The sequence below is a fragment of the Pezoporus occidentalis genome, unplaced genomic scaffold (genome assembly GCF_034315485.1).
Source record: "Pezoporus occidentalis ecotype Australia unplaced genomic scaffold, CSIRO_AGI_Poc_V1 ctg179, whole genome shotgun sequence".
NCBI lineage: Eukaryota > Metazoa > Chordata > Aves > Psittaciformes > Psittacidae > Pezoporus > Pezoporus occidentalis.
This window is the reverse complement of record NW_026913629.1, coordinates 294,225-320,688: the sequence shown is the minus strand read 5'-3', so window position 1 is coordinate 320,688 and position 26,464 is coordinate 294,225. Positions and strand designations below refer to the sequence as shown.

General features: G+C 58.5%; 2 protein-coding genes across 3 annotated transcripts in view; both read right to left on the bottom strand.

Moving 5' to 3' along the window:
* Window positions 1–1,736: 1,736 nt before the first annotated feature.
* HSPB1 (heat shock protein family B (small) member 1) lies at window positions 1,737–3,861 on the bottom strand. The gene is made up of 3 exons (XM_062614885.1): window positions 3,302–3,861; window positions 2,410–2,473; window positions 1,737–2,065 (listed from the first exon to the last, which is right to left on the bottom strand). The coding sequence occupies exons 1-3, from the start codon at window positions 3,660–3,662 to the stop codon at window positions 1,906–1,908; spliced, it is 585 nt and encodes a 194-aa protein (XP_062470869.1). The 5' UTR covers window positions 3,663–3,861; the 3' UTR covers window positions 1,737–1,905.
* A 2,532-nt stretch (window positions 3,862–6,393) lies between these two features.
* The window catches only part of SRRM3 (serine/arginine repetitive matrix 3), a 28,989-nt gene continuing 8,918 nt past the window's right edge, over window positions 6,394–26,464 (bottom strand). Inside the window, exons 3-16 of one of the 2 annotated variants that reach the window (XM_062614883.1) lie at window positions 24,327–24,428; window positions 19,942–20,076; window positions 19,748–19,828; window positions 19,405–19,434; window positions 18,974–19,042; window positions 18,686–18,721; window positions 18,021–18,071; window positions 17,825–17,929; window positions 17,125–17,296; window positions 10,946–11,274; window positions 10,180–10,407; window positions 9,894–10,031; window positions 7,809–7,848; window positions 6,394–7,299 (exon numbers count right to left, since the gene is read on the bottom strand). In XM_062614883.1, the coding sequence (XP_062470867.1) occupies window positions 6,847–7,299; window positions 7,809–7,848; window positions 9,894–10,031; window positions 10,180–10,407; window positions 10,946–11,274; window positions 17,125–17,296; window positions 17,825–17,929; window positions 18,021–18,071; window positions 18,686–18,721; window positions 18,974–19,042; window positions 19,405–19,434; window positions 19,748–19,828; window positions 19,942–20,076; window positions 24,327–24,428 (1,969 nt within the window). In that variant the 3' untranslated portion in view covers window positions 6,394–6,846. The remainder of the gene's footprint in view (window positions 7,300–7,808; window positions 7,849–9,893; window positions 10,032–10,179; window positions 10,408–10,945; window positions 11,275–17,124; window positions 17,297–17,824; window positions 17,930–18,020; window positions 18,072–18,685; window positions 18,722–18,973; window positions 19,043–19,404; window positions 19,435–19,747; window positions 19,829–19,941; window positions 20,077–24,326; window positions 24,429–26,464) is intronic. The other variant, XM_062614884.1, reaches the window with a different exon arrangement.

Below are 26,464 nucleotides of genomic sequence, written 5' to 3'. Positions count from 1 at the left end.
ACAGCCCTGCATGGCCTGGCCATGGGAGAGGTTATGGGGTGCCCTTGAGGGGGGCATCATCAGGCTCATGGCCACTGGGCTGCCCAGGGGGTGTTGTGGAAGCAGGACCCCATCCTGGCCCAGCACCCCCCAAAGCCTGGGTTATCCCCACATTTCCCCATCCTGACCCACATCTCCTTCTCGCTGGTGGGGCCGGTTTGCACATCTGGAGGAGGAAATGGATCCCCTGGGATGCAGCACCAGCGATGCCCATGTGTCTGTGTACCCCAGAGATGCTTGGGAGAGGCAGAGAGAGAAGGGGAGAGTCAGGAGGCAGGACCCTTCTCAGCGCTTACTGGGCAGGATTTAGCCCTAAAATGGGGTGTTCCATGTGCAGGGCACCCCCAGCCCTTCTCCCATCCCTGATGGATGGATGCCCTCCCAGGAGGCAGGAGACCTGCCAAGCTCATTGCACCGGCCCCATTCCAGGTAGGAATGCAGGGCTGGGAAGGGGTGGTTGGAGTTCATCGCCCCAAGGCTGCGCTGCTGGTAGCTGCTGCTCACTATGGCAACCATCCCCATCCCTCTGGTTGCCATGGTCACCTGTCCCCACAGTGATGCACATGGAGGGGCATCCCCCAAGCGCATGTGTGACCCCCAAAGCAGGAGCCAACCCCAGCCCCACACTGGGGCTGAGAGCTGCCAAACTCATTGCACTGCTGGGGCAGAGGGGTTGGGGCTCTGGGGGCACAAGGAGCCCCCCCCCCCCCCCCCCCCGACCCGGAGAGGGGCCCCACAGCTGCAGGATTCCTCCCAGGTCACTGTCTGCTTCCAGGATGACTCAGGGGGGATTAATGGGATTTATCCAAGCGGGAACATCACAGCCGTGAGCCCAGCCTCAGCCATGTAGGGCTGGTTCCATACAGGGGCATGGGGCCAGATGGGGCTGAAAGGGACCAAAACTGGGGCTGACCCACACCACGTCCAGCCCCACCGCATGGGTGCAGCTCCCTTGGTCATGGCAATGGGGTGAGAGGAAGGGGGATGCTGCCGGGGATGGGGTGTTTGTGGTCAGAGCTTCTCCCCATGAAGCCCCTTTTGCCCTCAGGTCCCCATGACCCAGAGCTGTGCTTGCTCCTCAGGGATGCAGGGATCCAGGATGGTGGCACTGGGGTGTTGAGGCCCAAAGGGTTCACATCCAGGATGATGTGACCCAGAGTTTTGGAGAGCAGGATGATGAGAAAGCCAGTGATGAGATCCGGGATTGTAGGGACCTGGGATTGGGAGATGTGGGATCTGGGAGAGAGGATTTGGGAGACCTGGGATGTCAGAGACCCAGGATGTGAAAAACTGGGATGCTGATCCCAGGATGTTGGAGACCTGGCATTTGGAGACCAGAGGTTTTGGAGACCAGAGGTTTTGGAGACACAGGATGCTGGAGGCTGGGATGTGGGGACCTGGGATGTGGGATATGCAGGATACAGAGATTCAGGATGTGGGTCTCTGTGATGCTGACCCCATGCTGTTGAGCAGGGCTCAGTGCCCCTCCCTTTGGCCACATTGACCCTGGGTGGCTCCATCCCATGCTCTGGTCCAGGGCTGCTGGAGGAGGGACTCGATGTGGTTCCCTCCTGCCCCAGCACATCCGCGGTGCACTGAGAATGGGGGGGGGGACACAGGGAATGGGGGACACAGGGAATGGGGGACACAGGGAATGGGGGACACAGGGAATGGGGGACACAGGGAATGGGGCCTGGTTTCTTTCACCACTCTTTATTCCAGCTGATTCTATTGGCTCCTTCACATTGATTCAAGGCACTCAGTGATGGGGTGAGTACAAAGTAATGAAAAGGGGGCTGCAAGCGGGGATGGGGGTGAGGATGCAGCTTGTGGGGAGGCAGCGGCTTCTCCTCCTCCTCCTCTTCCTCACTTCTTGGCCGGCTCCTTGGCTTGGCTCTCCACGGTGACGGGGATGGTGATCTCTGCGGACTGGATGGCAGGCTTGGGCAGCGGCGCCTCCACCGTCAGCATGCCATCGGGGGACAGCGAGGACCGCACCGCCGTGGCCTCCACGCCGGGGGGCAGGCTGTGGGGCAGAGATGGGGGTCAGGGATGCGATGCTCAGCCCCACGTTGCTGCCTCAGCGCGCTGCTGGTTGGGGTGAGTGGGACCCGCAGGGTGCGTGAGCATCATCCCCGGTTTGGGCAAGGAGCATCACTAGTTTGAGTGAGTAGCATTCAGGTTTTGGATGAGCAGCATCACCAGTTTGGGTGAGTGTTAATCCCAATTTGGGTGAGTGTTATCCCCAGTTTAGGAGAGCAGCATCCCCAGTTTGTGCTGTGGGCATTGGAGGGGATGGGAGGGTGGTCAGAGGTCCCCAGTGACACAGGGATGCTGCCAGGATCCCGTCTCCCCTCTCCCTGTACTTACGTGTATTTGCGGGTGAAGCACCTGGAGATGAAGCCGTGCTCATCCTGCTTCTCCTCGTGTTTGCCTGGGGGAAAGGAAACCGGGATGGTTGGAAGGGGCTGGGTGGATGAGCAGAGCTTGGATGGGCTCTGTGCCTGCGATCACCCTTCCCTGCCCCATCCCACCAGGTTCCAGCATCATCCAGCACTGGGGAAGGGCTGATTCTGCCCCTGTCCTGGGTTTCTTTGCCTTAACATCAGCTGGGGGGGACCAGGGGCAGTGGGACCCCTCCAGGAACACCCTGCTCCAGTGGAAGGTGTCCCTGCCCATGGCAGGGGGCTGGAAATGGATGAGCTCTGAGGTCCCTTCAACCCAAACCATTCTGTGATCCTATGATCCCACACATCCTAGGGGAGCAAAGCGTGGTGCCAAGGGGACCCACATCCCTCATTCTGCTCCCCCAGCCCAGTGGGAGATGGAGCACCAGCCTCTCCCAGGCACTGCCATCCCAATCCTGCTGAGTGGCAATCGTCCCACCCCATGTGGAACCCCCCACCAGGCACACAGCACAGAGCTGGCCTCATGCCATGGGGTCTGTGCTCCAATCACAGTGTGTGGGGAGCACGGGGGGCTGCGGGGCTCCTGACACCCCATATCCTGGCTGGGAGCACAGCAAGGGGTCAATAACACTGGGCTGGGGGTGTCTGCACTCTGTGTAACACCTGCAGCATGAGCGCACCCCGAGACTGAGCTTGTAATGAGGGGCCTTCCTCTTTGCCTTGCTTTGCTCCTCCCCTTTTTCCTCTACTCTCCTCTCCCTTTCCCCTCCATCACCTTTTCCCCTTCCTTCCCTTGCCTCCCACCCCTTACCCCACTTCCCTTCCCTTTCCCCCCCCGTCCCCTCATCACCCACCCGTTATCTCCACGATGTTATCCTTGGTCTTCACCACCAGCTCCTCGGGTGCGAAGTGGTTCACATCCAAGGTCACCTTCCAGCTGTCCGCGGTCTGGCGGATCTCGGAGATGCCGCTGCTCAGCTGCCGGCTCAGCGCTTGTCCGTAGGGAGAACCGGGAGCCGGCACCAAGGCGCTCTCCCGGGGCAGGAGGCGGAAATAGCCGGGCCAAGCGGTGCCGCTCGGCCACTTGTACCAATCCTCAGGGATGTGGGGCATCCCGAAGGACTGGTCGAACAGGCGGCTCCCATGGTACCAGTCCCGGAACGGGTCCCAGCTGGGGCTGCGCAGGAAGGTGAAGGGGACGCGGCGCTCGGCCATGGTGCTGCCGGGGCGGGGGCGGCGCTATGGGGCCTTATGAAGGCTAACGGGGGTTATTTTTAGGCGGGCGGCTCAGCTGGCTATTAATGGAAATCACAGCAGGGCACAGGGAAGGGACGAGAAACTTTCCCGGGATGGGGGCGGCCGCACGCAGCCGCATTGGGTGGGAAGCGCAGGGATGGGGCTGCCCCCCCCCCATCCCGGTTCCCATCGCCGTGCCAGGGAAGTGTCCCTCGGATGGGCTGGTTGGGAGGTGATGGATGGCGCCTGGAGCCGATCCCAGCCTCCTGCCCGGAACCATCCCAAGGATGCGATGGGAAGGGGCTGGGGCCGAGCCAGCGCCGCGGGTGAGTCAGTGCGGGAGCCGCTGCGTCACCACCGGACAGAAGCTTCTGGAGCCCCCGGGCACCGCCGCCGTGCTCAATATCGTGACATGGTGCTGAATGTCGTGACGTGATGCTGGGGACACACACACACACACACACACACACCCCCAGCACAAAGCTGGGGGTGGGCTGCTCCAGCCAATGCGGGTCCCAGTGGGGGTTGAGGGGGGATTGTAGGACCTTGAAGGGCTGGCAGGACATCCTGGGGGCTGGGGGGGTGAGGAGGGGGGATAGAGCTGATGAGGTTTGGGGGATGGAGGGAGCAGCTCCTTCTTGGGGGGCTGGGGTGGCTCTTCACATCACGGGAAGCGATTCCCGTTCGCAGCCAGACTCCAGGCTCCCGATCCCAGGGAAGGGCGTTTTTTCCAGCCCAGCGATCCTGACAGCCCCTGGGACCCATCTGCTCTGTCCCCCCCACCTCAGCCCTGTAGGGAGGGACCCCTTTGTCTGGGGCAGAGCCCGGCGCTGAGCCCCGCAGGGGCTGGTAAAGGCTGGGGGGGGGGGGGGGGGGGGAGCCTTTTGGAGGACGGGGATGCTGCGGAGGTGAAGGGATGCAACGATGCGGGAAAGGGGAGGGACGCAGAGAGGGAGGGGCTGGATGGATGCAAGGATGCGGAAAGGGGAGGGCTGGGAGGGATGCGGGGAGGGATGCAGAGAAGGATGCAGGGAGGCATGGGAGGGTCGAATGGGAGGGATAGGAGGATGCAGGGAGAGATGTAGGAGGATGAGAGGGATGCAGGCCAATGGGAGGGATGCAGGGAAATGGGAGGGTTGGAAGAGATGCAGGGATGCAGGCAGGAACACAGAGAGGGATTAGATGGGTAGGAGGGATGCAGAGAAGGATGCAGGGAGCCAGGAGGGCTGCAGGGATACAGCGAGGATGCAACGGGACATCTCTGCCCCAAGGCGGAGCTTCCCAGAGGGTTCCCCCCATCACTGTAGCAGGATGCAGAAGCACCAGGACAAGACAAGCCAGGGGTGGCAGGAGACAGGGATAGAGGGTGAGGGTAGGCCTGGGGAGCTGGACAAGCCCAAGCCCCTATGAATAAAGCTCTCGGTGCCCAGCAGAGTCATTTACAATATATACTGTATATTTTATTGTGACAGAACCAGCTCACTGGGTCTACAGCTGAGCCCACAACCCAGGGGGGAAAGAGAGCGCGCGCGAGAGAGGAAAATACTGCAGTGTCCCTACAGAGTTTGTTCCAGTTTGCTCCCTCCGTGGCGGGACACAGACACTGTAAAAGAGGAAGACTGGAAATGATCCCTGATGTGCTGGCTGGGCTGCACCGGGGGCCTTGGGGGGGCTGCGGCCGCTGATGGTGGCTTCAATCTGGGTGGGTGTTGTCGGGGACCATCCCTCCCCAAGGTGGGTTTTGGGGCTCCCACAGCCAGTGTGAGCTGTGATTGATGGGGGTAGGGTTTAGGGAGCGAAGGGGTCATCATCCCCATAGGGATGATGGGGATGCTCGTGCCCTTCATCTCCCCAGGGCAGCAGGACCCTTTGTCTCCTCCTCCTACCACAGGCACAAGCTGAGCCACGGAGAGCCATGAGCATGTCCCCTCCTTACCTGTTCACCCCATTGCTAACGGCTCTGCTGGTCTGAGCACCGCAGAAGGGGCCCAGTGGAGCTGGGGTGGGTGAATGGGGTACCCCAGGCTGGTACCTGGCACAGCACATCCCTGGAGATGCTGGATGGGGCTTGGAGCAACCTGCTCTAGTGGAAGGTCCCTGCCCATGGCAGGGGGCTGGAACTGGGTGAACTTTAAGGTCTTTTCCAACCCAAACCATTCCATGATTGTAAGGGCACATAGCTGAGCCTGGTTCCTTGACATGCTGGGTTTGGGATCCAACCCTGGAATACCCCTCTGCTTGTATCTCTGCCCTCCTGGTTCATCATCAGCTAACAAATCCATACCACTACCAGCAGAAATGGACTCCAAAGGACTGCCTCCCCACATATCCCAATCCCACTGGCTGGAAACCAGCATCAATAGGGATTGCCAAAGCCCTGCTCTTTATCAGGAGCAGCAGGTTAATCCAGGCAGCTGCTCTCCCACCCAGCGAGGCTCATCCCATCGTCCTGCTCCAGCCAGCTGGAAAACATGGGGCTGGTGAGGATTAAACACCAACGGCCCCAGGGGGGGTCAGGACTGTCCTCGGTGCCTGGGGGGGGGGAGGGCTTTTTGATTGGAGAAGCAGCAAAAGTGGGGCTGTGGCAAAGCATGGACCCTCCTGCCCCTCTCCTCTGTAATGAGGCCGGGGGCATCAAGCCCAAAGGTGGGATCAATGTGCCAGAGCCAGAGGAGGATGGGCTGGCTGCAGCCCCAGAAGTGATAAATCTGCATCCCAGCCCCATGGCTCCCTCCTCCTGGGGGTGACAGTTTGGTCCCCCCCCAAATTGGGTGAGGTGGATGGTGCCAGGGCTCCTGGGCTGGGATGAGCAGCATTAACCTAAAGGGATGGCCCCCACTTGTGAAGAGACTCGTGGGTGCCACCAGCTTTTGTTCATCCATGGCTCGGGGTGCACTTGGGTCGGGGGGGGGGGGGGGCAAAATGGACCCTGGGACACCATGGGGACACCTTGGCCATTAGAAAGTTGGGGCTCACCTCTGGCTGCATCACCCTGGGCTGAAGAGGTCCCTTTCACCACCACCACCACCCCCCCCCAAGGATACACTTGTGCAAAAAGCATCAAACCAACCCAAAACAGCACACGGGGGGGGGGGGGGGGGGTGTCCCCATCCGCCCCAAGAGCAGTTTGTTCCCTCGCTCTGTGCTCACCCCATCCCAGTGCTCACTGTAACAAGAAGAGATTCAATTCTCCCCCTACCCCATCCCGACCCTCAGAACACCCCATCGGGGAGTAGGGGACGAGGACGGGATCACCCCCAAGGACCCATTGAGCTTCCAAGCGCCGTTCTCCCTCGCCGCCAGGTCCATCCTCAGCACCCCCCAGCTCTTTTCCATCTCCCCGGTGGTGCCGGTCCCCACCGGGGCTCCGCGGGGCCGTGTCCGGGTCCCGGAGCGGGCTCAGAAGCCGGCGCTCTCGGAGCTGCTGCGGCTGTTGTAGCTGGGGCTGCGGCTGGGGCTGCGGGAGCGGCTGGGGGGGCTGCGAGTCCGGCTGCGGCTGCGGCTGCTGCTGTAGCTGTCGTAGCTGCGGCTGCGGCTGCGGCTGTAGGAGTAGGTGCTCAGCGAGCTGGAGGACGAGGGGCTGGGGCGGTAGTAAGGGATGGGACGCTTGCGAGCGCTGCAAAGGGGAAAGGAAACTGAATCAGGGCATCCCCCGCTCCAGCGTTGGGACCGAGCATCCCGGAAGGGCTCGGAGCCGGGTGGAGGATGCGGTCCGGCCGCGCAGCATCACCCTCCCGCCCTCATCCCCTTCCTCCTCCCCAGTCCACCCCTGGTGTTAGTCCTGGATTAAGCAGCGGCGAGGGCAGAAAGTGAGCAGGTTAATGCGGTTTTTGTGTTTCCCAGGCACCAGAGACTGAAAGCTGCTGAAAAAGAGACGTTCGGGATTAGCAGGAGGTGAGCTGCGGCCCTGCTGGCGCCTGAGGGTGAGGAGGGACACGGGGAACAAGGGGGGACATCGAACCAGCCCCCTGCCCCATTCTCCCTGCCCAGTGTTAGTGGGGCTGAAGACACACAGGCACGGCCCAGAGGTGCTGAGGGCATCCTAGGGTGTGAGGAGACACAGAGAGGTCCAGGAGGAAGAGGAGGAGGAGGAGGAAGAGGAGGAGGATGAAGGGGGGAGGTTACCCTGGGAGCCAGGCTGGCGGCGATGCTCTCCAAGAGGGACCTTGGGATGAAATGGAAAAGGAGAAGTTGGCATCACTGATGCAAGACCACGCGGTGCTGGGGTGGTGGGGATGGGGTGATGAGGACTGGGGACAGGGCAGGAGGGCAGGAAAAGCCCTGTGGCTTCTGGCTGGGCTATGGGGCATGCAAAGAGGGCTGAGGGTGTTGCTATGGCTGCCCCCTCCCCACAGCATCCTCTGAGCCTGGCAGAAACAGCTCTGCTCCTCCTGAACCCGAAGCAGAGCTGGGTCTGCATCCCCATCCATCCCAGGGATGGGTGACAGGGACCATGGGCTGTGTCATCCAGCTGAGCCCTTCCTTGGGACATCCCAGCAAAACACAGCTCAGGGATGGAGCAGGAGGGATGCAAAACCAGCTGAGGTTGGGAAACCTTCCTCTGGGCTGGGAGCAGCATTCCCAGCCCATGTTCTTTAGCAGCACCCATCAGGGAGGGCTGCAGGGAGCTCTAACCCGGTACTCCCTCCTTACAACTTCATTGAAGCCCAGGCAAAATGAAACCCCTCTCCATAGGGAGCCAGAGCTGATTTCTGCCAATCCAGCCCCTCCACTGCACGGTCCCATCTCCCAGCTGAGAGCAGGAGGGACAGGTCAGGAAGGAGATAGCTCGCCAGCAGTGCTGCTGCATGCTGACAAGGTACACGCTATGCACAGAGTGTTCCATCTGGCACTAAATATTGCCTGTCTTACTGCCAGGATCCTGGCTCAATGGGATCCCAAGGAGGAGAAACCAGCTTTGGGAGGGCAGGGGAGAGACACACTGGCAGCTGTGTCCTGCTGGAATAGGCACAGGATTGAAATGAATTCCCGGTTTCATGCCTCAAGACCAGAAGAGATCACAAGGCTGTAGTATTGGTTATCCAGCTGTCTGGGCTGGCTGATTCTCCCAGCTGGACACACTCAGGGTTATCTACCCATCCACAGAGCTGCTCATCCAAGTGTCCATACAATAACAGAATCCCAGAGTGGTTTGGGCTGGAAGGGAGCTTAAGATCATCCAGATTCAACCCCCTGCCATGGGCAGGGACACCTCACACAAGAGCAGGTTGCTCCAAGCCCCTGTGTCCAACCTTGCCTTGAACACTGCCAGGGATGGGGCAGCCACAGCTTCTCTGGGCACCCTGTGCCAGCACCTCAGCACCCTCACAGGGAAGACCTTGTTCCTTATATCTAAGTTGAACTTATCTATCAATCCATCCATCCATCCATCCATCCATCCATCCATCCATCCATCCGTCCATTCATCCATCCGTCCAACCATCCATCCATCCGTCTGTCCATCCACCCATCTATCCATCCACCCATCCATCCGTACATCCAACCATCCATCCATCCGTCTGTCCATCCACCCATCCATCCATCCACCCATCCATCCGTACATCCATCCATCCATCCATCCATCCGTCTGCCCATCCGCCCATCCATCCATTCATCCATCCATCCATCCATCCATCCATCCATCCATCCATCCATCCACCCGTACGTTCGTCCGTCCATCCATCCATCCATCCATCCATCCATCCATCCATCCATCCATCCGTCTGCCCATCCGCCCATCCATCCATCCATCCGTCTGCCCATCCGCCCATCCATCCATCCATCCATCCATCCATCCATCCATCCATCCATCCACCCATTCATCCATCCATCCATCCATCCATCCATCCATCCATCCATCCATCCATCCATCCATCCACCCATCCATCCATCCACCCATCCATCCATCCATCCATCCATCCATCCATCCATCCATCCGTCCATCCATCCATCCATCCATCCATCCCATCCATCCATCCATCCATCCATCCATCCATCCATCCATCCATCTGCCCAGCCACCCACCCATCCATCCATCCATCTGCCCATTCATCCATCCATCCATCCACCCATCCATCCATCCATGTGCCCATCCACCCATCCATGCATCCATCCGCCCATCCACCCATCATTCAGGGCTGCCTGGCACAAACCTCAGCCCTGGGTTGTGCAGAGGCCATGGCAGAGGCTTTGCCATGTGCTGGTACCCACCTCGTGATCCTCCTGGGCTCCATGAAGCTGGGGGAGTCGCGTCTCCTCTTCCTGATGGGTGAGTAGCTCCTGGAGCGGCGCCGGGCGCGGGTGGGATCGGGGTCACCGTGACGTGTTCGGGGCTCGTTGTCCTTCTCTCTACACCAGAGGACAAGGAGGAGCATCAGGGATGCGGGAGGGATGCAGGGACAGCCCATGATGCCCAGCAGGACCACCCTGTGTCACGGATGCTCCCCAAGCCCATGGCTGTATCCGTGCCCCTGTGCCGGATTCCCTCAGGACTGACCTGCTGGCTGTTTTCTTGGGCGAGGGCGAGCGGGACCGGCTGCGTCCTGCTCTCTTGTCCCGGGAGCGGGAGCGGGACTTGGACAGGGACCCGCTGGAGCTCCAGGAGGTGCTGCGCTGGCCGGGGCTGGGCGAAGGGCTCTTCCTGCGCTCCGAGGCGTGCCGGGAGTGCTTGGCCGATGACTCCGAGCTGCTGTTGGGCCGGCCCCGGTGGTGCCTGTCCTTCACCCTGCGAAGGCAGACCCCAGCACCTCCTTGCACCCAACCCACCCCAGCTGCCAGGGTGTCCCATGGGAGCCGGGGAGTCCAGGCCTGCTGCAGCTCTTCCCTATCCCCATTCCCAACTGCATCTCCATCTCCATCCCTTTCCCCATTTCCATCCCTGTCCCCATCCCCAACATCATTCCTATCCCCATTTCCATCCCCATCCCTGTCCCCATTCCCATCTCCGTCTCCAGCAGCATTCCTGTCGCCATTCCCATCCCCGTTTTCATCCCTGTCCCCATTTCCATTCTCATCCCGAACACTATTCCTATCCCCATCCCCACTTCCCTGTTCCCAACTCAGACCCATCCCCAACACCACCCCCAGCATCATTCCTACCCCCATCCCTGTCCTCATCTCCATCCCCATCCCGATCCCTTGAGCACCCTAACCCCACCCTGCTCCCCAGCATGTCCTCCATAGCTTTACCCGGCTGTAACCGGGACACCCCCTCACCGCACCCCCCACCTCCCACCCCATGCCCTGCATCCCACCCCCCTTACTTCTTGGCTCCGTGGTTCCTGTCGGCGCCGAGCGGCGGGTGGTAGGGATGAGATCCCGATCCCGCCGAGCCCTCCGAGTCGCTGCTGTATCCGGCGGGGCTGAGCGCGGCTCCGGCCGGCTCCCGAGGGGCCGGGGGCCGGCCCTTGCTCTGGCCGCGGTGGCGCGGCGGCGGCGATGCGCTGCGGGACCGGTGCCGGTGGCCGTGCTTGCCCCGCTCCGGGCTGGGCGACCGGGGGCTGCGGGCAGCGTGTCGGCCCCCCCGGGTACGGGGGGACGCTGGGTCCGTCCTGCCGTGAGCCCGCGGAGAGGGGGACGCCGAGGCTGGCCTCTGGCAAAGGATAGGGAGGGGGGAAGAAAGAGAAAGAAGGGGGGAAAGAAGAGGTGGGGGGAAGAAGAGAGGAAAGAAGGAGAAAAGGGGATTTTAACGGGGGGCACCTGGCCGGGGCCGCGGTTCACAACGTCAACGCACATCGCATAAGGCAGGCTACACAGACGCTACTCTGCACCTTCCTCTCGCCCTCAACAACGTGGGTCATGCAAACCTCCGCATGCAGAACGCCAAAGGAAATGATCCAAATCAAATCTTTCCTTAAATAACCCAAAGGAAAGGGTGGGATGGGAGCAATAAAACAATACAAATAATAATCCAAGGAACCCCCCCCGAGTCGTCAGGGAGGGAAAGAAACAACCCCCCCCAACAAAAAACACCCACTTGGAGCGGGGATAAAGCAAACCCCAGCGCCCGCCCGCCCCGACCAAGAAAGGGGAAGGGAAAAAGGGGGTAAAACCCAAACGAAGGGAGGGAAATGGTGGGGGAAAAGTAAAGATGAGAGGAGGGAAGGTGGGGTGAGTAAATCAGACTGAGCCGAGGGGAAGGGGTAGAACCAAAGAGGGTGATGGGGGGTCTGCTCACACAGAGGCATGCACATAGATAGAGAGAGATGTTCAGATACTGTTTGACTCGATAATACGGCTTTTGGCTTAAAAGAAACCAAGAAACAAGGAGGACGGCACAGAGTGACAATGGAGGGCAAGGCAGGGGCAGGGGGACAGGGGGGAGAAGGCCAAAAGAAACCAAAAGTAAACCAAGAAAGAAGGAAAAAAAAACAACCAAAAAAAAAAAAACAACAACAGAAAAACCATCCAAATGAACTGAAACAGAACCAAAAGGAAACCAGAACAGAAACCAAACCAAAGCAAAACTGCACAAATGTCCTCGTCACTGAGATTAAACGAATGTCTCTGAGCTCTTCCTGGGACACGCATTGAGCTGTTAGCTGTGACTCTGCAGGGAACTGCTAAGTCCTCCTCAGCACTCAACACAGACTTTGCTTTCTGCTTCCTTTATTTTTTTTTTCCATTATATGCTTTTTTTTTTTTTTTTTAAAGTCCCTCTTGGTTAACATCCACTTACCAAAAAAGTGGCATTTCCTCCTTTAGTAGGTAAGGTATGAAGAGAAGGGAAAAGCGGGGCAATATAAGTGCATCATTAGATTCACAAAAATGCAAGAGAGAAAGAAAAGAGCGAGAGAAGGAGGAGAGACAGAGACAGAGAGAGGAGAAATAAAACAAACCGACTCACTTCTCCTAGGGGGTCACTGCTGAGGCCCCATGCCAGCCTAGCACTGAGAGCTGGGGCGGGTTACCCAGCCCCTGGGGTCCAGCACACAAGTGTCTGAGCTCCTCCAAGCCACAGCTGTTGCCTGGGTTTTATTCCCCACCTTTGCAATCATGGACCATGGAAGCGGTTCCTGCATCACTGGCTCTGACCAAGCCTGGCTCAGGGGGGCTTGGGGGTCTCCTAACTCTGCCCACAGCCCAGCGCTGGGACCCTGAGCATCCCTGGAAGGGTGAATCCTGCGTGGAGTGGTGCTGAGCCCAGCTGAGGGAATCTAATGGGGTCCAGGGGTTGAGGCAGGAGCCAGTCACCCCAATTCTCCACCCCAAACACACCCAGTTGGCTATTCCTCAATGGTAAGGCTCTTCCTGCCCACCCCTCTGTGTTCTACATCATAGAGTCCCAGCCTGGTTTGGGTTGGAAGGGACCTTAAAGCTCACCCAGCTCCAACCCCTGCCACAGGCAGGGACACCTTCCACTAGAGCAGCTTGCTCCAAGCCCCTGTGTCCAACCTGGCCTTGAACACTGCCAGGGATGGGGCAGCCACAGCTTCTCTGGGCGCCCTGTGCCAGCGCCTCAGCACCCTCACAGGAGGAACTTCCTTATATCCATCCTGAATCTCCCCTGTTTAAGCCTGAGAAATGCCACTTTTCTCCCCAAAAAGAAAGTGTGACCCTGGGGACCACCATGCAGATGATGCAAAAGGGACACGAGGCCACCGCATCTCTGAGCATCCCACTCCACCAGTGGCATGTCCCCCATCACCTCCTTGTCTCCATGGATAAGCCAACCCCTCCAGCTGCAGGCCAGCAAGCTGGGGCCAAAATGGGGGAATTTGGGGTATTTTTCTGTCAAAAAGGTGTTGGTGCTGCAATAGGTCCAGGCCAGTCCTGCCCATTGCACAAACCACCCTGCAAGCGCTTGGGGACACAGATACAGAAGCCCTGAAAGGGGGTGTTCAGCTGAACTCATGCTCAGCCTCATATATGGGCAGAGAAAAATGAAAGCAGAGAAGATGGATTGTAGGAACCCAGCCTGGTTTGGGCTGGAAGGGACCTCAAAGCTCATCCAGTTCCAACCCCTGCCACGGGCAGGGACACCTTCCACTAGAGCAGCTTGCTCCAAGCCCCTGTGTCCAACCTGGCCTTGAACACTGCCAGGGATGGGGCAGCCACAGCTTCTCTGGGCACCCCGTGCCAGCGCCTCAGCACCCTCGCAGGGAAGAAGAAGAGGAGAGGAAGAGCAGGGTTTTCCTCTTTCTCAGGGGGCCATTTCAGCACTGCTGGCCATGCCATGGGCTTGGGCTGCAGGATGTGGGGGTCCAACGCAGACCCTGTGTCTGGGGCTGAGGGAGCTCCTGCCCAGACGTGCAGGAAGGCATCAAAGGTAAAAGCATCCCAAATTAATCCAAATAGGCAAAGAGCCATCCCAAAAGGGAAAACACACACTGGGGGCATATAGGGATGGGACAGCCAGGGGTGGGATGCCATCCCCTGCCCCTTGGGCACTGTGATGCGCTGGACCTGCAGACCCCTTCTATTTCCTTGGGTTGGGTTTACTCTTCGCATCATGGCCAGAGGAAGGGCCAAACCCACACATTACCCAAATTTGTCATATCTTGCCCCATCCATCCATCCATCCATCCATCCATCCATCCATCCATCCATCCCAAAACTCCCTGTGCCAGGATCTGCTGCCGCTCCCACCCATGGGTTCTGGCCCCTGTTCCTCACTAATTACATATGCCTTCGTTACCCAGCCCTTAAGGGGGGGGACTCAAACAGAGCAACCGTGCTCGGTCCCTGGATGGAAATGAACACAAATTCAGAGGGCTGAAAGACACAGAAATGCATTCTACCGACAGCACAAGGAGACAAGGAAGAGAAAAGGAGGGAAGAAAGGAGAATAATGGTACGTGGACAGGGCAAAAAAAGAAAGATATATATAAATAAAGAACGGAAGAGAAGAGCATGGCTTTGCAGCTAACTGGGGGGGAACCATACAAATAAAAACCAAAGTCATATATAGCCACCAACAAGGAGACAAAATGAAAGAGAGACAGAGAAAGAAGGCGAGAAAGAAAGAGAAAGAAAGTCAGAAAGAAAGAGAAAAGAACATTAAATCAAGCTACGGTGCTTTTCAACAGGCTCATCTGCAGAAGTGAACGTGCAGAGGTGGACGAAATACCTACCTTTGCCATTGGCAGGGACGGGAATGCGATCATAAAAAAAAGAAAACAATAATCTCCACATTTGGAGGGCAGAATGGGAAAAAGACAAGGACTCTTTAGTACGGCGATCCAGACCCCTCGGCTAACCCCGCCTGCTTGGCTTAGAGCTTGCAAAGTTAGCTTTCAAAGTGCTTTGGTGAAGCTGTGTTTAAATGATGCTCTAATTCCTGTGTCAAAGGAAAGGCTGCGGCCACGGAGCGGGGCGGCTCCTGGGGTTTGCTGGCTGGTGGCTCTCAGCCGGCTGCGTTTCGCTCTCTAGGACATGGCCAAGTCCCGGATAACATGCAGGGAAGGCGATGGATGGAGCTGGGACACGGCGAGGGATCGTTGGGTTGTGTCGGCCCAAAGAAAACCGGTGACAAAGAGGGGCCGGAGGGTGCGTGTGGGTGAGGAGGAGGAGAGACCCGGGAGGAAGGCTGGGGAAGGCAGCAGGGATGGATGGAGATGGGAACAGGGATTTAAAAGGGAAGGCAGAGCCCCGGGGCGCCCGACAGCTCTGAGGGTGCTGGGAGGAGGCTGAATCCAGAGCTTTTGGGATGGGGATGCTCAGCACCCGTCCTGCCGGGATGCAGCATGTGGGTACCCAAGTGCAGGATGCTCAGGGTGGAGGAGGCAGATAAGCCAGCACCCGATGGCCTCATCCTGCAGCCATGGAGGAGAAGAACCCCCATGGCAACAGGGTGCAGCTGAGGCCGTGGGGCAGCAGCCAATTTAAGGAGGAAAAGGGCAAATTGATCTCAAAGTGAGCCCGCTCCCTCTGCGGTGTGGAGATGCTCAGTTCAATTCCCTTTTAAATTCCTGGTTCGGGTATAGGAAATGGGAATGCGATGTTCAGCGGCCGTAAATAGTTAAGGAAACACATCTGCTTTTTTTGTCTGTTTGTTTCTTCTCCACATTAACACACACGAAAGCAAAAACTTCTAGAACAACACGACAACGGGGGGGGGGGGGGAGTGGATAAGAGAGATATCGTTTGCATTTCTGTACATCACAAGGGAAAAGAAAAGAAATCATGAGAAAGGAAACTAAAACAAGGAGGGGAAGGGGGAAAAAAAAGCACGTTTCATTGCCCTTCCCTCCCCCTCGTCCCTGCTTCTGCTTGAGCAAGAAATGGAAGTGTATATTACCGTTTGGGTTTTTGTCAAATGGGAGGCTAAAGAAAAACACAGATGGGATTAAAAAGAAAAACTAAAACTAAAAACCAGAAACCAGAGAGAGAAAAAGAAGAGAAAGAAAGAAAGAAAGAGAGAAAGAAAGAAAGAGAGAGAAGAGTCCCCGCTGGTGCCAGGGAGCCAAGGAGCTCATCAGCCTGGGTGATGCTGGGGGAGAATGGGGTGATCCCCCTTGCACCCCAGCCACACCATAGGAAAGAAGAAAGCAGAGAGGTGCCCCGAGAGGTGCTGCTGGGGGTGCTGGGGAGGGTGAAAGAGGGTGAATATGGGGCTCTTGGCACCGTTTTCCAGGGTGCTTCCCTGCAGGAATGTCTCTGCAGGACCTTGCCCGTGGGTATGAAGTAGCCTGGGGTGAGTGGGGACCTGTGTGCCCCCCATTAGGGGGTTCCCCCAGCACACTGCCTTTGCTCAGCGCTGCCTCCAGCTCCCCACCAGCCAAAGCAGGCTCCTCGCACTGGTTAAACTGGGACTGGAGCCCTGGGTGCACTGGGTTAGGGCTTTCCTCCACTCAGTGTGGGAGTAGCCCCCCCCCGCCAAGGCTTCACCAGGACCCCCGGGGTGCCAAGGCAGAGCTGGAGGCACTGAGGCCCAAATTCACCCACCTTGGACCCCCTGAGCTCAAAAAATCAGAGCACCCAGCACCAAAACCCCCTCCAAACCCCAACACCAGTGCCCACACTGGGTGCTGAGTGCTGGGGCTGGCACCCTGGCACTGGGGAGCATTGAGGCTGGTGGGGAAAAGATAATCTTCCAGCGTTACCCATTTTTTGGCTGTCTGGGCTCAATCCATTCCCGGGGAGGTGCTGAGCCCGGTGGTGACCATAGCGGGTAACACTGTCCTGCCAATCCATCACCCCTGGGGGTGACATCCGCAGAGCAATATGTGGCTTTGGGGGTGGGATGAGCTACTGGCTGCCCCGATACCTGCCCCGAGGTGATGGGCTGACGGTGCACCCAGTGGCAGGTTAATGGGTGCTTGGGGGGGGGGGGGGGGGGGGGAGATATATATTGAGCCTGCACCCCACATCTCCCCCGTGTGCCCCGACTGGGCTCGGGGGGAGCAGGGAAGGAGGAGAGAGGAGAGCAGGGGTAGGGGTGTCCTGCGGAGGGAGGAGAAGGGGAGGGAAGCGAACGGTGATCCAAGAAAAGCCTACGTACATCCGAGGGCTCCGGGAGCGGGGCGCCGTGGCTGTGCCGGCCGTTCTGGGCGCTGCCCTTGTGCCCGTTCTGGTGCGGCGAGGCCGAGCGCTGCGGCGAAGGCGAGGACGGGCTGCGGCTGGAGCGGGCGCTGCTGCCCTTGGGACCATCCTGCCGGCGCTTGGGGCTCAGCCTGCGGGACACCGCACCGTTAGCCCTGCCCCTGAGCACCCCACCGTGAGCTGCGGCATCACCCCTGCCCCTGAGCACCCCACCGTGAGCTGCAGCATCACCCCTGAGCAACCCCACCGTGAGCTGCGGCATCACCCCTGCCCCTGAGCACCCCACCGTGAGCTGCAGCATCACCCCTGAGCACCGCACCGTGAGCTGCGGCATCACCCCTGCCCCTGAGCCCCGCACCGTGAGCTGCGGCATCACCCTCGCCCTGAGCCCAGCACTGCACCACCCCCGGGCTGAGATGGCTTCACCAGAGCAAGAAACGGGATAAAAATTGGTGGTTTGTGCTTTCTACAGTTCAAAACTGAACCAGTCTCTGGGCACTGTGCTTCCAAGCCGTCCAGAGGTGCTGCAGCGCCATCCTGTTCCCCTCCATCCACACAAGGGTCCCCATCTCTGGGACACCTCTGGACCCACGTCCCTGCCCTCCTCCCCACGGGGGTCCCCACGACGGATGCTGTGGGGACGGGGGTCCTGCCCCTACCTGCCGGGGGATTTGGAGCTGCTGCCATCGGAGGAGAGCGATGCGCTGTGAGAGCTGCAGGAGCTGCGCCGGTGAGAGCGCCAGGCCGGGGACTCGCTGCGGGACCTGCGGAGAGGGTGGCCGGGGGCAGGCTGAGCCGTGGCAGGGGGCACGGGGGGCACCGCACCGCGCCGGCCCCTCCATCCCCAGCCCTCACCTCTTGCGCTCTTTGTTTTTCTCTTTCCGTTTGCTCTTGGGGCTCCGGGACCTGCGGGAAGAGCCAAAAGACGCAGAGATGGGAACGGGGGCAGCACCCCCGGAGCCACCGAGGCTGCAGGAGGAGCAATGGGGGGGGACCTGCCTGAGCTGGAGCTGGGTCCACCAAGCTTCAAACCATGTGGGGGGGCGGGCAGCTGGCTTTGGGGGGACCATGGGTGATGCTGGGCAGAAAGGGGAGGAAGTGGGAAGGGGGGACCAGCTCTGCTCAGCATCCATAGACTCCAAGCTGTTGTCACCTCTGCTGCTTGCCTTCCCCCCTCTGAGCGCCTCTGCCCACCAAAGCATCCTTTGCCTGTTTCTTACTTCTTTCACCCTAAAATAGCAGTGCTGGCAGAGAGCATCCACAGAGCACAGCAACAGCCAGGGGTCACCTTAGGTGTCACCCCTTCTCCCCTAGGGGACATTTAGGGCTGTATAGGACCATGCAGCCACTCAGAGCAGCCCTGGGCCAAGGGTGAGGGATGTTCAGCATCCCATGCTCACACCCACTGTGCTTTATGGGTCCATCCCTGCGGGCAGAGGGGATGGGGAGAGAGGGAGGGCAGGGACAGGGGGTCCCCAGTGGGAATGGTGGCAGTGGAGTGTCTCTCCCATCACTCTCACCTGTGTCTTCTCTTCTTCCGTGACCCCGACTCAGACCTGCAGGATGAAGAGGAAGTAGAGGTGAAGGCAACACACTGAGCATGGGGCAGGGGGTGGCACTGAGATGTGCTGCTGGATGGGGCAGGTGATAGCTGCTGTGAGGAGGTGATGGCCCCATGAAGAGCCATCAGGATCATCCCTGTCCATGCCTCCATCCCACCCCAGCCCCAGGGCCTGGGCAGCCACCCACCAGCCCCCGTGTCCCCAGCCTGCCGTGGTGTCCCCAGCCTGCCATGGTGTCCATCCTACCTATCACGTCTGTGTTTCTTTCCAGTCTTCTTTTTCTTTTCCTTGCGGATGGGTGAAGAGCTGTCGCAGCTGGAGGGGGGGAAGTGGGTGCCCTTGATGGGGGAGCAAGAGACTCCCCATCCCTGTGGCCCAGGGTCCTATCCCACTGCTCCCCACCACCCTGCTTCCCCTGGACAACCCACAGCATGCAGGAACACCACAAGGGAGTTACTTCCTGGGGGGATTTGGGGGATGGAAAGGGGATTTTGGCAGAAAGGCTCTGCTGGAGCACCCAAATCCCACTGTGTCCCATTGCCACCTCGTGGGCTCCGCAGCCTCCTGCAGGAGATGAGGCCAATTCCCGGTGGGATTTCAGAGGGGGGGCAGTGGATGGGGAAGGCCAGCCCATGCCTGGTGGGGAACCAAGCCCACCCAGCCCAGTGGGCACTTACCTGCGCTCCGAGCCGGGTTTCCTCTTTTTGCTGCCATGGGAAAGGCAGAGAAGAAAGGGACATTAGGGACAGCATCCTGCCCAGGCAGCCAGTGCTAACCGGGGATGGGCACACCCCTCAGGAGCCAAATCCTGCCCTGTGCTGTGCATGGAGCAGGCAAGGCCCCACCAGTGCATGCAGTTGGGTAGGCTGGAGATGCACCCCATAGCACTGGCGTGTGTGTGGACACACGCGTTGCATCACTGGTGCATTGCCCCTCAAGGAGGGGGGCCTTGCCCCATGGAAAAGATGAGGTGGGAGGAGAGGTGCCCTCCTTGGAGCATGGGGCCAACGCGGGACTCACCGGCTCCGGCGGTGACCGGATTTCTTCTTCTTCTTCTTCTTGGGTGGAGGAGAGGTGGAGCTGCTCGAGTGCCGTTTCAGCCTATGGGACAAAGCAGGCAGGGCTGGGGGGGGGGGAAGCAGGGACCACCCCACTGTGCTCTGTGCCCCCCATGGGGACCCGCTCCTCACGCTCCCTGCTTGCTGCAGCCAGACCTGTACTCGCGGTGGCCGCTGTCCTCGTGGTAGCACTCGGCCGAGCAGTCGCACTGCAGCAGGCAGCCCTCGCCGGAGTCCGGGTACTCCACCGCGTACTCCTCCCCATCCACGCCGTGGTGGTTTTCTATCACGCTGCCAAAGGAGGAAGCACGGCGTTAATCCAGGGATCCCCGTTCCCCACGTCCCACTGGAGATGCTGGAGGGAAGCCTGGGATATCCCCTCCGCCGTAGAATCCCTTGGTCAGGTCCCTTGAGGTCCACACGCAGCAAAGCTCCGTGGTGGGGGTGTTCCTGGGGCTCCTGTTGCTGCAGAAATCCCTGCTGGGCTGGCACAGGGATACGATGGGATATGGGTCACTGGGATCTGGCCTCAGCATCATTCAGAGCCCCTTTTGGCATCACCCAAGCGCCAGGGCTGGGCAGGAGGCTGGAGTCAGCCCAGGTAGGTGATGGGGAAGGATCAGGCTGAGAGGAGCTGCAGGAGGCTTGGGGAATTCAGGTGATTATCCAGGAGCTGTCCGGGATGATCCAGGCTTTGAGGCCAGCACCCCAGTGTGCTGCTGGCTCGGCAGCAGAGCTCCAGGAGGTGATGGGTGATTTCCCCCCTGGGTAGGTGAGGTGAGGTGGGAGCACATCAGCCCTAGGGCCATCAGGGTCTCCTCTCCCTCCTGAGGGACTCCATCAGCATTAATTTTCCCCGCTGCCATGGAAACCATCAGGAGGTTGCCATTGGCTGCAGGGCTGCAGGCAGAGGCCCGGCAGCTGGACCACAGGCAGGAGGGATGCAGGAGTCCCTGCCCAGACCCTCCCTGCTGCCCACACCTCCTTGCTCCTCCTCTGCCATCAGCATCAAGGAGCCTCTTGTTTGTTGCTGTTCCTGGGGGCTGCAGGACATCTCACACAGGATGTGGCCATTCCATGAGGGAACCATAACGGATGCCTTGGAGGGTGCTGGCTTCCCACCAGCCCAGGCACTTGCTTCCCAAGGGAGATTTGCCCTTGGGAACCAATGAGAGCTCCTCCATCCTTCCCATTGGGAGGCGTATGGCAGGGAATGCTGGTGGATAAGGGCAGCCTCACAGCACTGGTCCCTTGGCAGCCTGACCAGTGTCTATGGCTGAGCCGAGGGATGCTCCCATCCCCAGACAGCAGATCTGAGTGCAGCACATTGGCATCCCTGGCCACAGGCAGGCCCTGGGCTCTTGAACCCAATTAAAAGTGGTTTGGACCAGAACTACAAGCGAGTCCTCCTCCTCCTGACCACAGACGATCGCTCAAGCGGGTCTCGGGCTCCCTCCTCTGCCGCAGCCATGGCATCCTGGGTCGTTTCCAAGTGACTCCTGCTCCGGCCATGCCCCAAGGGCAGAAGCAGCCTTTCAGCCACTCACCCAAGCATGGGACAGGGGAGAAAAGGAAGGAGGGAGCAGGGATAATTCCCTGTTGGACTCCGGTCCGTGAGCAGGCAGAGCTCCGCGCCTGAGCCTGCTGCCAGCATCTCACCCATTAGCTGTGCTCAGCGGCTCAAGACAGGCTGCTGCTGCCCCAATTATCCCTCCTCTCTCCTGTCTGCTTGCAGTCCCACCAGCCTGCCCACCAAGCAGCTATTCCTTGGGGGCCAGGCTGTGCATGCACAGGGATAGGAGATGGAAACACAGGGAACAAGCCAGGGACTCAGGTGGCCACGGCCCTGCTGGGTGCCTCAGTTTCCCCTGGGGGGGGGGGGGTTGCAGATGATGCTGAGCTGTTTGAAACAGGACCAGCTGGTTCAGAGTCATGGTCCCAGCAGCCAGCGACTGAGCTGTGATCATCCACAGAGGCCCTGGACGAGGACGAGCCCATGAGATGCTTTGCTGGGTACAGTCCCAGCCAATACAAGGGCTGGGGCTCTTTATTTAAGGTTTATTTAACTCCCTTGTCCAACCTCTTCAACCTTTTGTAATCAGGACAGCCCTTAGTAGGGGCCTTCAGCAGCTCAGATCCCTGTGTCTGATAGAGCCACCTCCCTTGGACCCAGCTCCTACCTGCCTCTAAGCACATCCAGCTTCACTCTCCCCCAAGCAGCCCTCTGCTTTGAGGCTGCTCCTTCCAGCTCAGCACTATTATTTATAGCCCCTGGGCTAATCTTTAATGATTACCCTTCCTTTCACAAAAGCAAGGCCACAGAGATGACAGCCAGGGCTGCTTGGGTAACCTTAACCCACCTCTGGCTTCCCTATGTGCTCCTTACAGCACCAGCCCTAATGAGCCTGGCTGAGAAGATGCCCTGGCGATGGCTGCTGCCCCACAGGCAAAGGCCACTTGTTAACACCTCGGGATTGATGCTCCATGACCCGGGCAGGTTGTTTTCCCCATGCCTTGCTTTTTTCCTGCTTGGAGGAGGACCCTGGATGCTTTGTGCTGCCCCAGCACCATCCAGATGTGCCCCATCCCAGGCTAGGGATGCCCCTTCCTGCCTGGGCGCTGGTGGAGCAGTGGGAGGAAGGCTTTCCCTTCCACCACGGCTTCCCTGCCTCCCCCCCCCGCCTTGCCCTGATTTCCTGCCCCTAATGAAGCATTAATATTCAGTGAACCTGCAGCATCTATTCCTGTCCCAAGTGACCTGGTTTCCAGGCTGATGGATGGTGCGCGCCGGGCCAGCCGCGCTGCCTGGGCCATTAAGCATCGTGCAGATAAATCATCACCGAGCACAGGGCAGACCCCCGTGAGGCTTGGGGACAGCCCTGCACGGGTCAGGAGCAGCGGGTGACGTGTGTCCAGTGCTAGATGAGCTGCTTTGGACTCCTCACCTGAGCCCCGAGCCCCCCAGAGGAATTGGGAGGCAGAGGAATAGGGCAGGAGCCTCTTGGAGAAGCTTCTTCCATGAGGCTTCCTGGGGTCACACCAGCCTGATAGAGACACAGGTTCTAGGTGAGAAGCAGACTCAAGCCCAGCCTCTCCAGCCTGGGCCCCTTGCAGTGGAAATGATTACTGTTATTAATGATTATTATTATAATCAATAATGATTGTTACTGTTATTAATGATTATTATAATAAATAATTATTATTACTGTAATTTATGATGATTTTTATAATCAGAAATTATTATGATTGCTAACACTAATCTTCCTAGGGTTACAAACCAGCCTGGTGAACCATCACCATGGAGTTAAGAGCAAGGCAGGAAGCTGGTGCCCTCGCCTGGCTGGAGGCAGAAGCTATGGTTTCAGCCCCAGGGAGAGGAGAAGTCACCCAAAGATTCAGGAGCAGGCAGAGGTGAAGCACAGCAACCCCGCTGCTTGGTCTCTGCCACTGGCTGCTGGGATGGGCCAAGCATTGAGACCTTCTGCGCCTTGGTTTCATCATCTGGGAGAGGAGCATTGCAATGCTGGCCTCTGTACAGCACCATGAGAGCTCCAAAAGACCAATGCAGGACAACCTTTAATCTCTCCAGAGGTAGGATATGGCCTGAGAGAGCAAACCCTGCCTCCAACCAACCAACCAATCATCAAATCAACCAACCTGTCATGCATCCATCCATCCATCCATCCATCCATCCATCCATCCATCCATCATAGAATCATAGACTCATAGAATAGTTAGGGTTGGAAAGGACCTTAAGATCATCTAGTTCCAATGCCATCCATCCATTAATCCATGCATCCATCCATCCATCCATCCATCCATCCATCCATCCATCCATCCATCCATCCATCCATCCGTTCATCCATCCATCCATTCATCTATCCATCCATCCATCCATCCATCCATCCATCCAACCATCCATCCATCCATCCATCCATCCAACCATCCAATTGTTAGGGTTGGAAAGGAGCTTAAGATCATCTAGTTCCAATGCCATCCATCCATTAATCCATGCATCCCTCCCTCCCTCCCTCCCTCCCTCCCTCCATCCATCCATCGACCCATCTATCCATCGACCCATCTATCCATCCATCCATCCATCGACCCATCTATCCATCCGTCCATCCATCCATCCATCCATCCATCCATCCATAGGGTTGGATCCAAGGATCCATCCATCCATCCATCCATCCATCCATCCATCCATCCATGCCATCCATTCATCCCTCCCTCCATCCATCCATCCTCCATCCATCCATCCATCCATCCATCCTTCCATCCATCCATCCATCCGTCCATCCAACCATCCGTCCGTCCATCCATCCATCCATCCATCCATCCATCCATCCATCCATCCATCCCTATATACCTTCCCTATGTCCATCAATCTGTCCAGTCATCCCTATATATACCCTCTCTGTATCAATCCACCCAATGTATCCACCACTCCAATCCACTTGAAGGCAATCTGGGATGTGCCTCTCTGGGATGAAGGATGGGAAGGAGACACCAACTGGCCAGCTTGGAGCTGCCTCACTTACATTTGGCGCCCGTGCTGGTCCTCCCTGGTGAGCACCCCTTCCTTCTCCATCAGCATCTGCCGAAAGGTCCCCACTTTCTGCCGGATCTCCTCTTCGGAGTACCTGGATGGGCAAAGACGTGGTCAGAGCTGCTGTGGTTGGAGCGTGGGCTCCCCAGGGACCTGCTGAGGACCTCTATACCTTTGGAAGCAACATGTGGCTGCCCAGAAGAGGTGTCATGGTGACAGTCATCAGGGCCCGGAGAAGAGCAGGTCCCTCTGAGCTTGATCCCCTGCTACCACTCTCCATAGAATCAAAGCATCAACCAGGTTGGAAAAGACCTTTAGGATCATCAAGTCCAACCATTACCCCAGCACTGCCATGTCCACTAATCCCTATTACCCTTCCTTCTCCTGCCTGCTCCTCCCAGCAGTTCTTGGCAGAGGAAGGGACATCAGGAAGGGGTAAAGAAGAGGGGGACCATGAGGTTGCCATTCTGCCCCAGGCCTCAGGGCATGTCCCCAGCAGTGCCAGTGATGCCAGGGCTCCCTCCGTGTGCCTGCATCCCTTCACAAGCCTCTTTTCTTATCCCTGGCAGCTGAGCCAGCTCTGCGCTAACACCAACCGCTGACTCAGGCCACTGCAGGGTTATTAATGACAGACACCAATCACTTTGTCCCTGGCATCAAACCACGGTGCTCAGCCATCCCCGAGGTGTCCCCTGGAGGGACCAGTGACAGCCCTGGGCAGGCAGTGCTGTGCCGCATCCCGCAGCAGTACAAGGGCACCGGAGCATCCTCCCCGACCTGCATCCCTATAGGATGCACGGTGCGCCCAGCATCATCTGTGGGGACAGGCTAAAGGGAGAGGGACCCCATGTCACCCACTGGGAGGGAAGGGGTCTCTGTGTGTGCCTGTCCTCATGATCCACAGGCAGTGCTCATGGCCAATCCTCACTATCCTGTTCCATCAGCATCACTGCCGATGAGGCCAGAAAACTGGGTACCACAGCCTGGGCAAGCCCTGTGGTCCCCAGTGTTGGCACATCACAGAGCCCATGAGGGACAGAGATGCCCCTCACAGTGCCATGGATGTCCTCGGGTGCCACGGGTGCAGAGGGGCACATGGCAGCACGCACCCCCCCTCAGTGCCCATGGAGGTAACAGTGAGGAGAGGGCAATTAATATTAACAAGCTCATTTGCACTCAAGGGCTCATTAATTCCCCAGCCAGGCGAGACTGAGTGCAGGAGGGCCCCGAGGCTGCTTCCCCTCACCTTGCACCCTGCATGCACATGGAAGGGGACCCCAAAACAGGGCAGCACCCCCATATGCTGCCCTGCACTGTGCCACCAACAGCAGTGCACCCAGCTGGGGAGAGCAACAGAGCCCCCATCCCTGTCCACCCCATGGACCTGAGCCAGCAGCAGCAGCAGCAGGAAGATGTCTGCCCGGGAAGATGAGCATCACTGCAGCACATTACAAATGCAGCCAATGCTCTCCGAGGGGGGACACGAGGCCAAACAGGAGGTGACAGATGGGCCTGCAGGGGACAAGGCCAAGGCGAGGAACCCCCTGCACCCAGTGATGCTGCATTGGATGCAGGAGCACCAGCTCCTTCACTCCTACAACCCCACGGTGCTGCTTATAACCCCATTGGAGGGGGGTTATGTTGACATTTAACACATAGAATGGGATTGGGAAAGGATGAAAATCCGCTGACGCCTGATTCTGGACAAGAACCCAGCCTGCAGGCAGGGAATAACAGCATGGGGAGCCCGGAGCAAGCAGCAGCGCAGGCAGGAGGAGCCATCCACATGTATGGAAACAAGGGATTGCTTAAATCCCTGCTAAACCTCTGCTGTCGTGCCCGCTCATCCCTCCCCAGTGACTCCCCTGAGGCCATAGCCAGGATGCAGCTCCCAGCCCTGGTAGAAACCTCAGTGCTTCCATGGACCCCCCCCCAGAGAGCCCCTGTGTGGAGGGGAAGAGCAGGAAGCAGGATTAACCAGGTTGACCAAGATGATGACTGTAATTATCTTATCATTTCAGCGTATCATCGTCATCACTGTTATTAATAGCCTTAATAATAGCAAAGGCAATTACAGCAATAACAACAATAGCGGGTGCAGCATCGCTATTACCCATAGCACTGACGGTA

Excerpts from the sequence above, each read along its gene's own strand:
- HSPB1 (XM_062614885.1), bottom strand. The coding sequence starts at position 3,662 with ATGGCCGAGCGCCGCGTCCCCTTCACCTTCCTGCGCAGCCCCAGCTGG. Across the intron at positions 2,474-3,301 it reads TAACATCGTGGAGATAACGG|GCAAACACGAGGAGAAGCAG; the intron begins GTGGGTGATGAG and ends CCTTTCCCCCAG. Across the intron at positions 2,066-2,409 it reads TGCTTCACCCGCAAATACAC|CCTGCCCCCCGGCGTGGAGG; the intron begins GTAAGTACAGGG and ends TCTGCCCCACAG.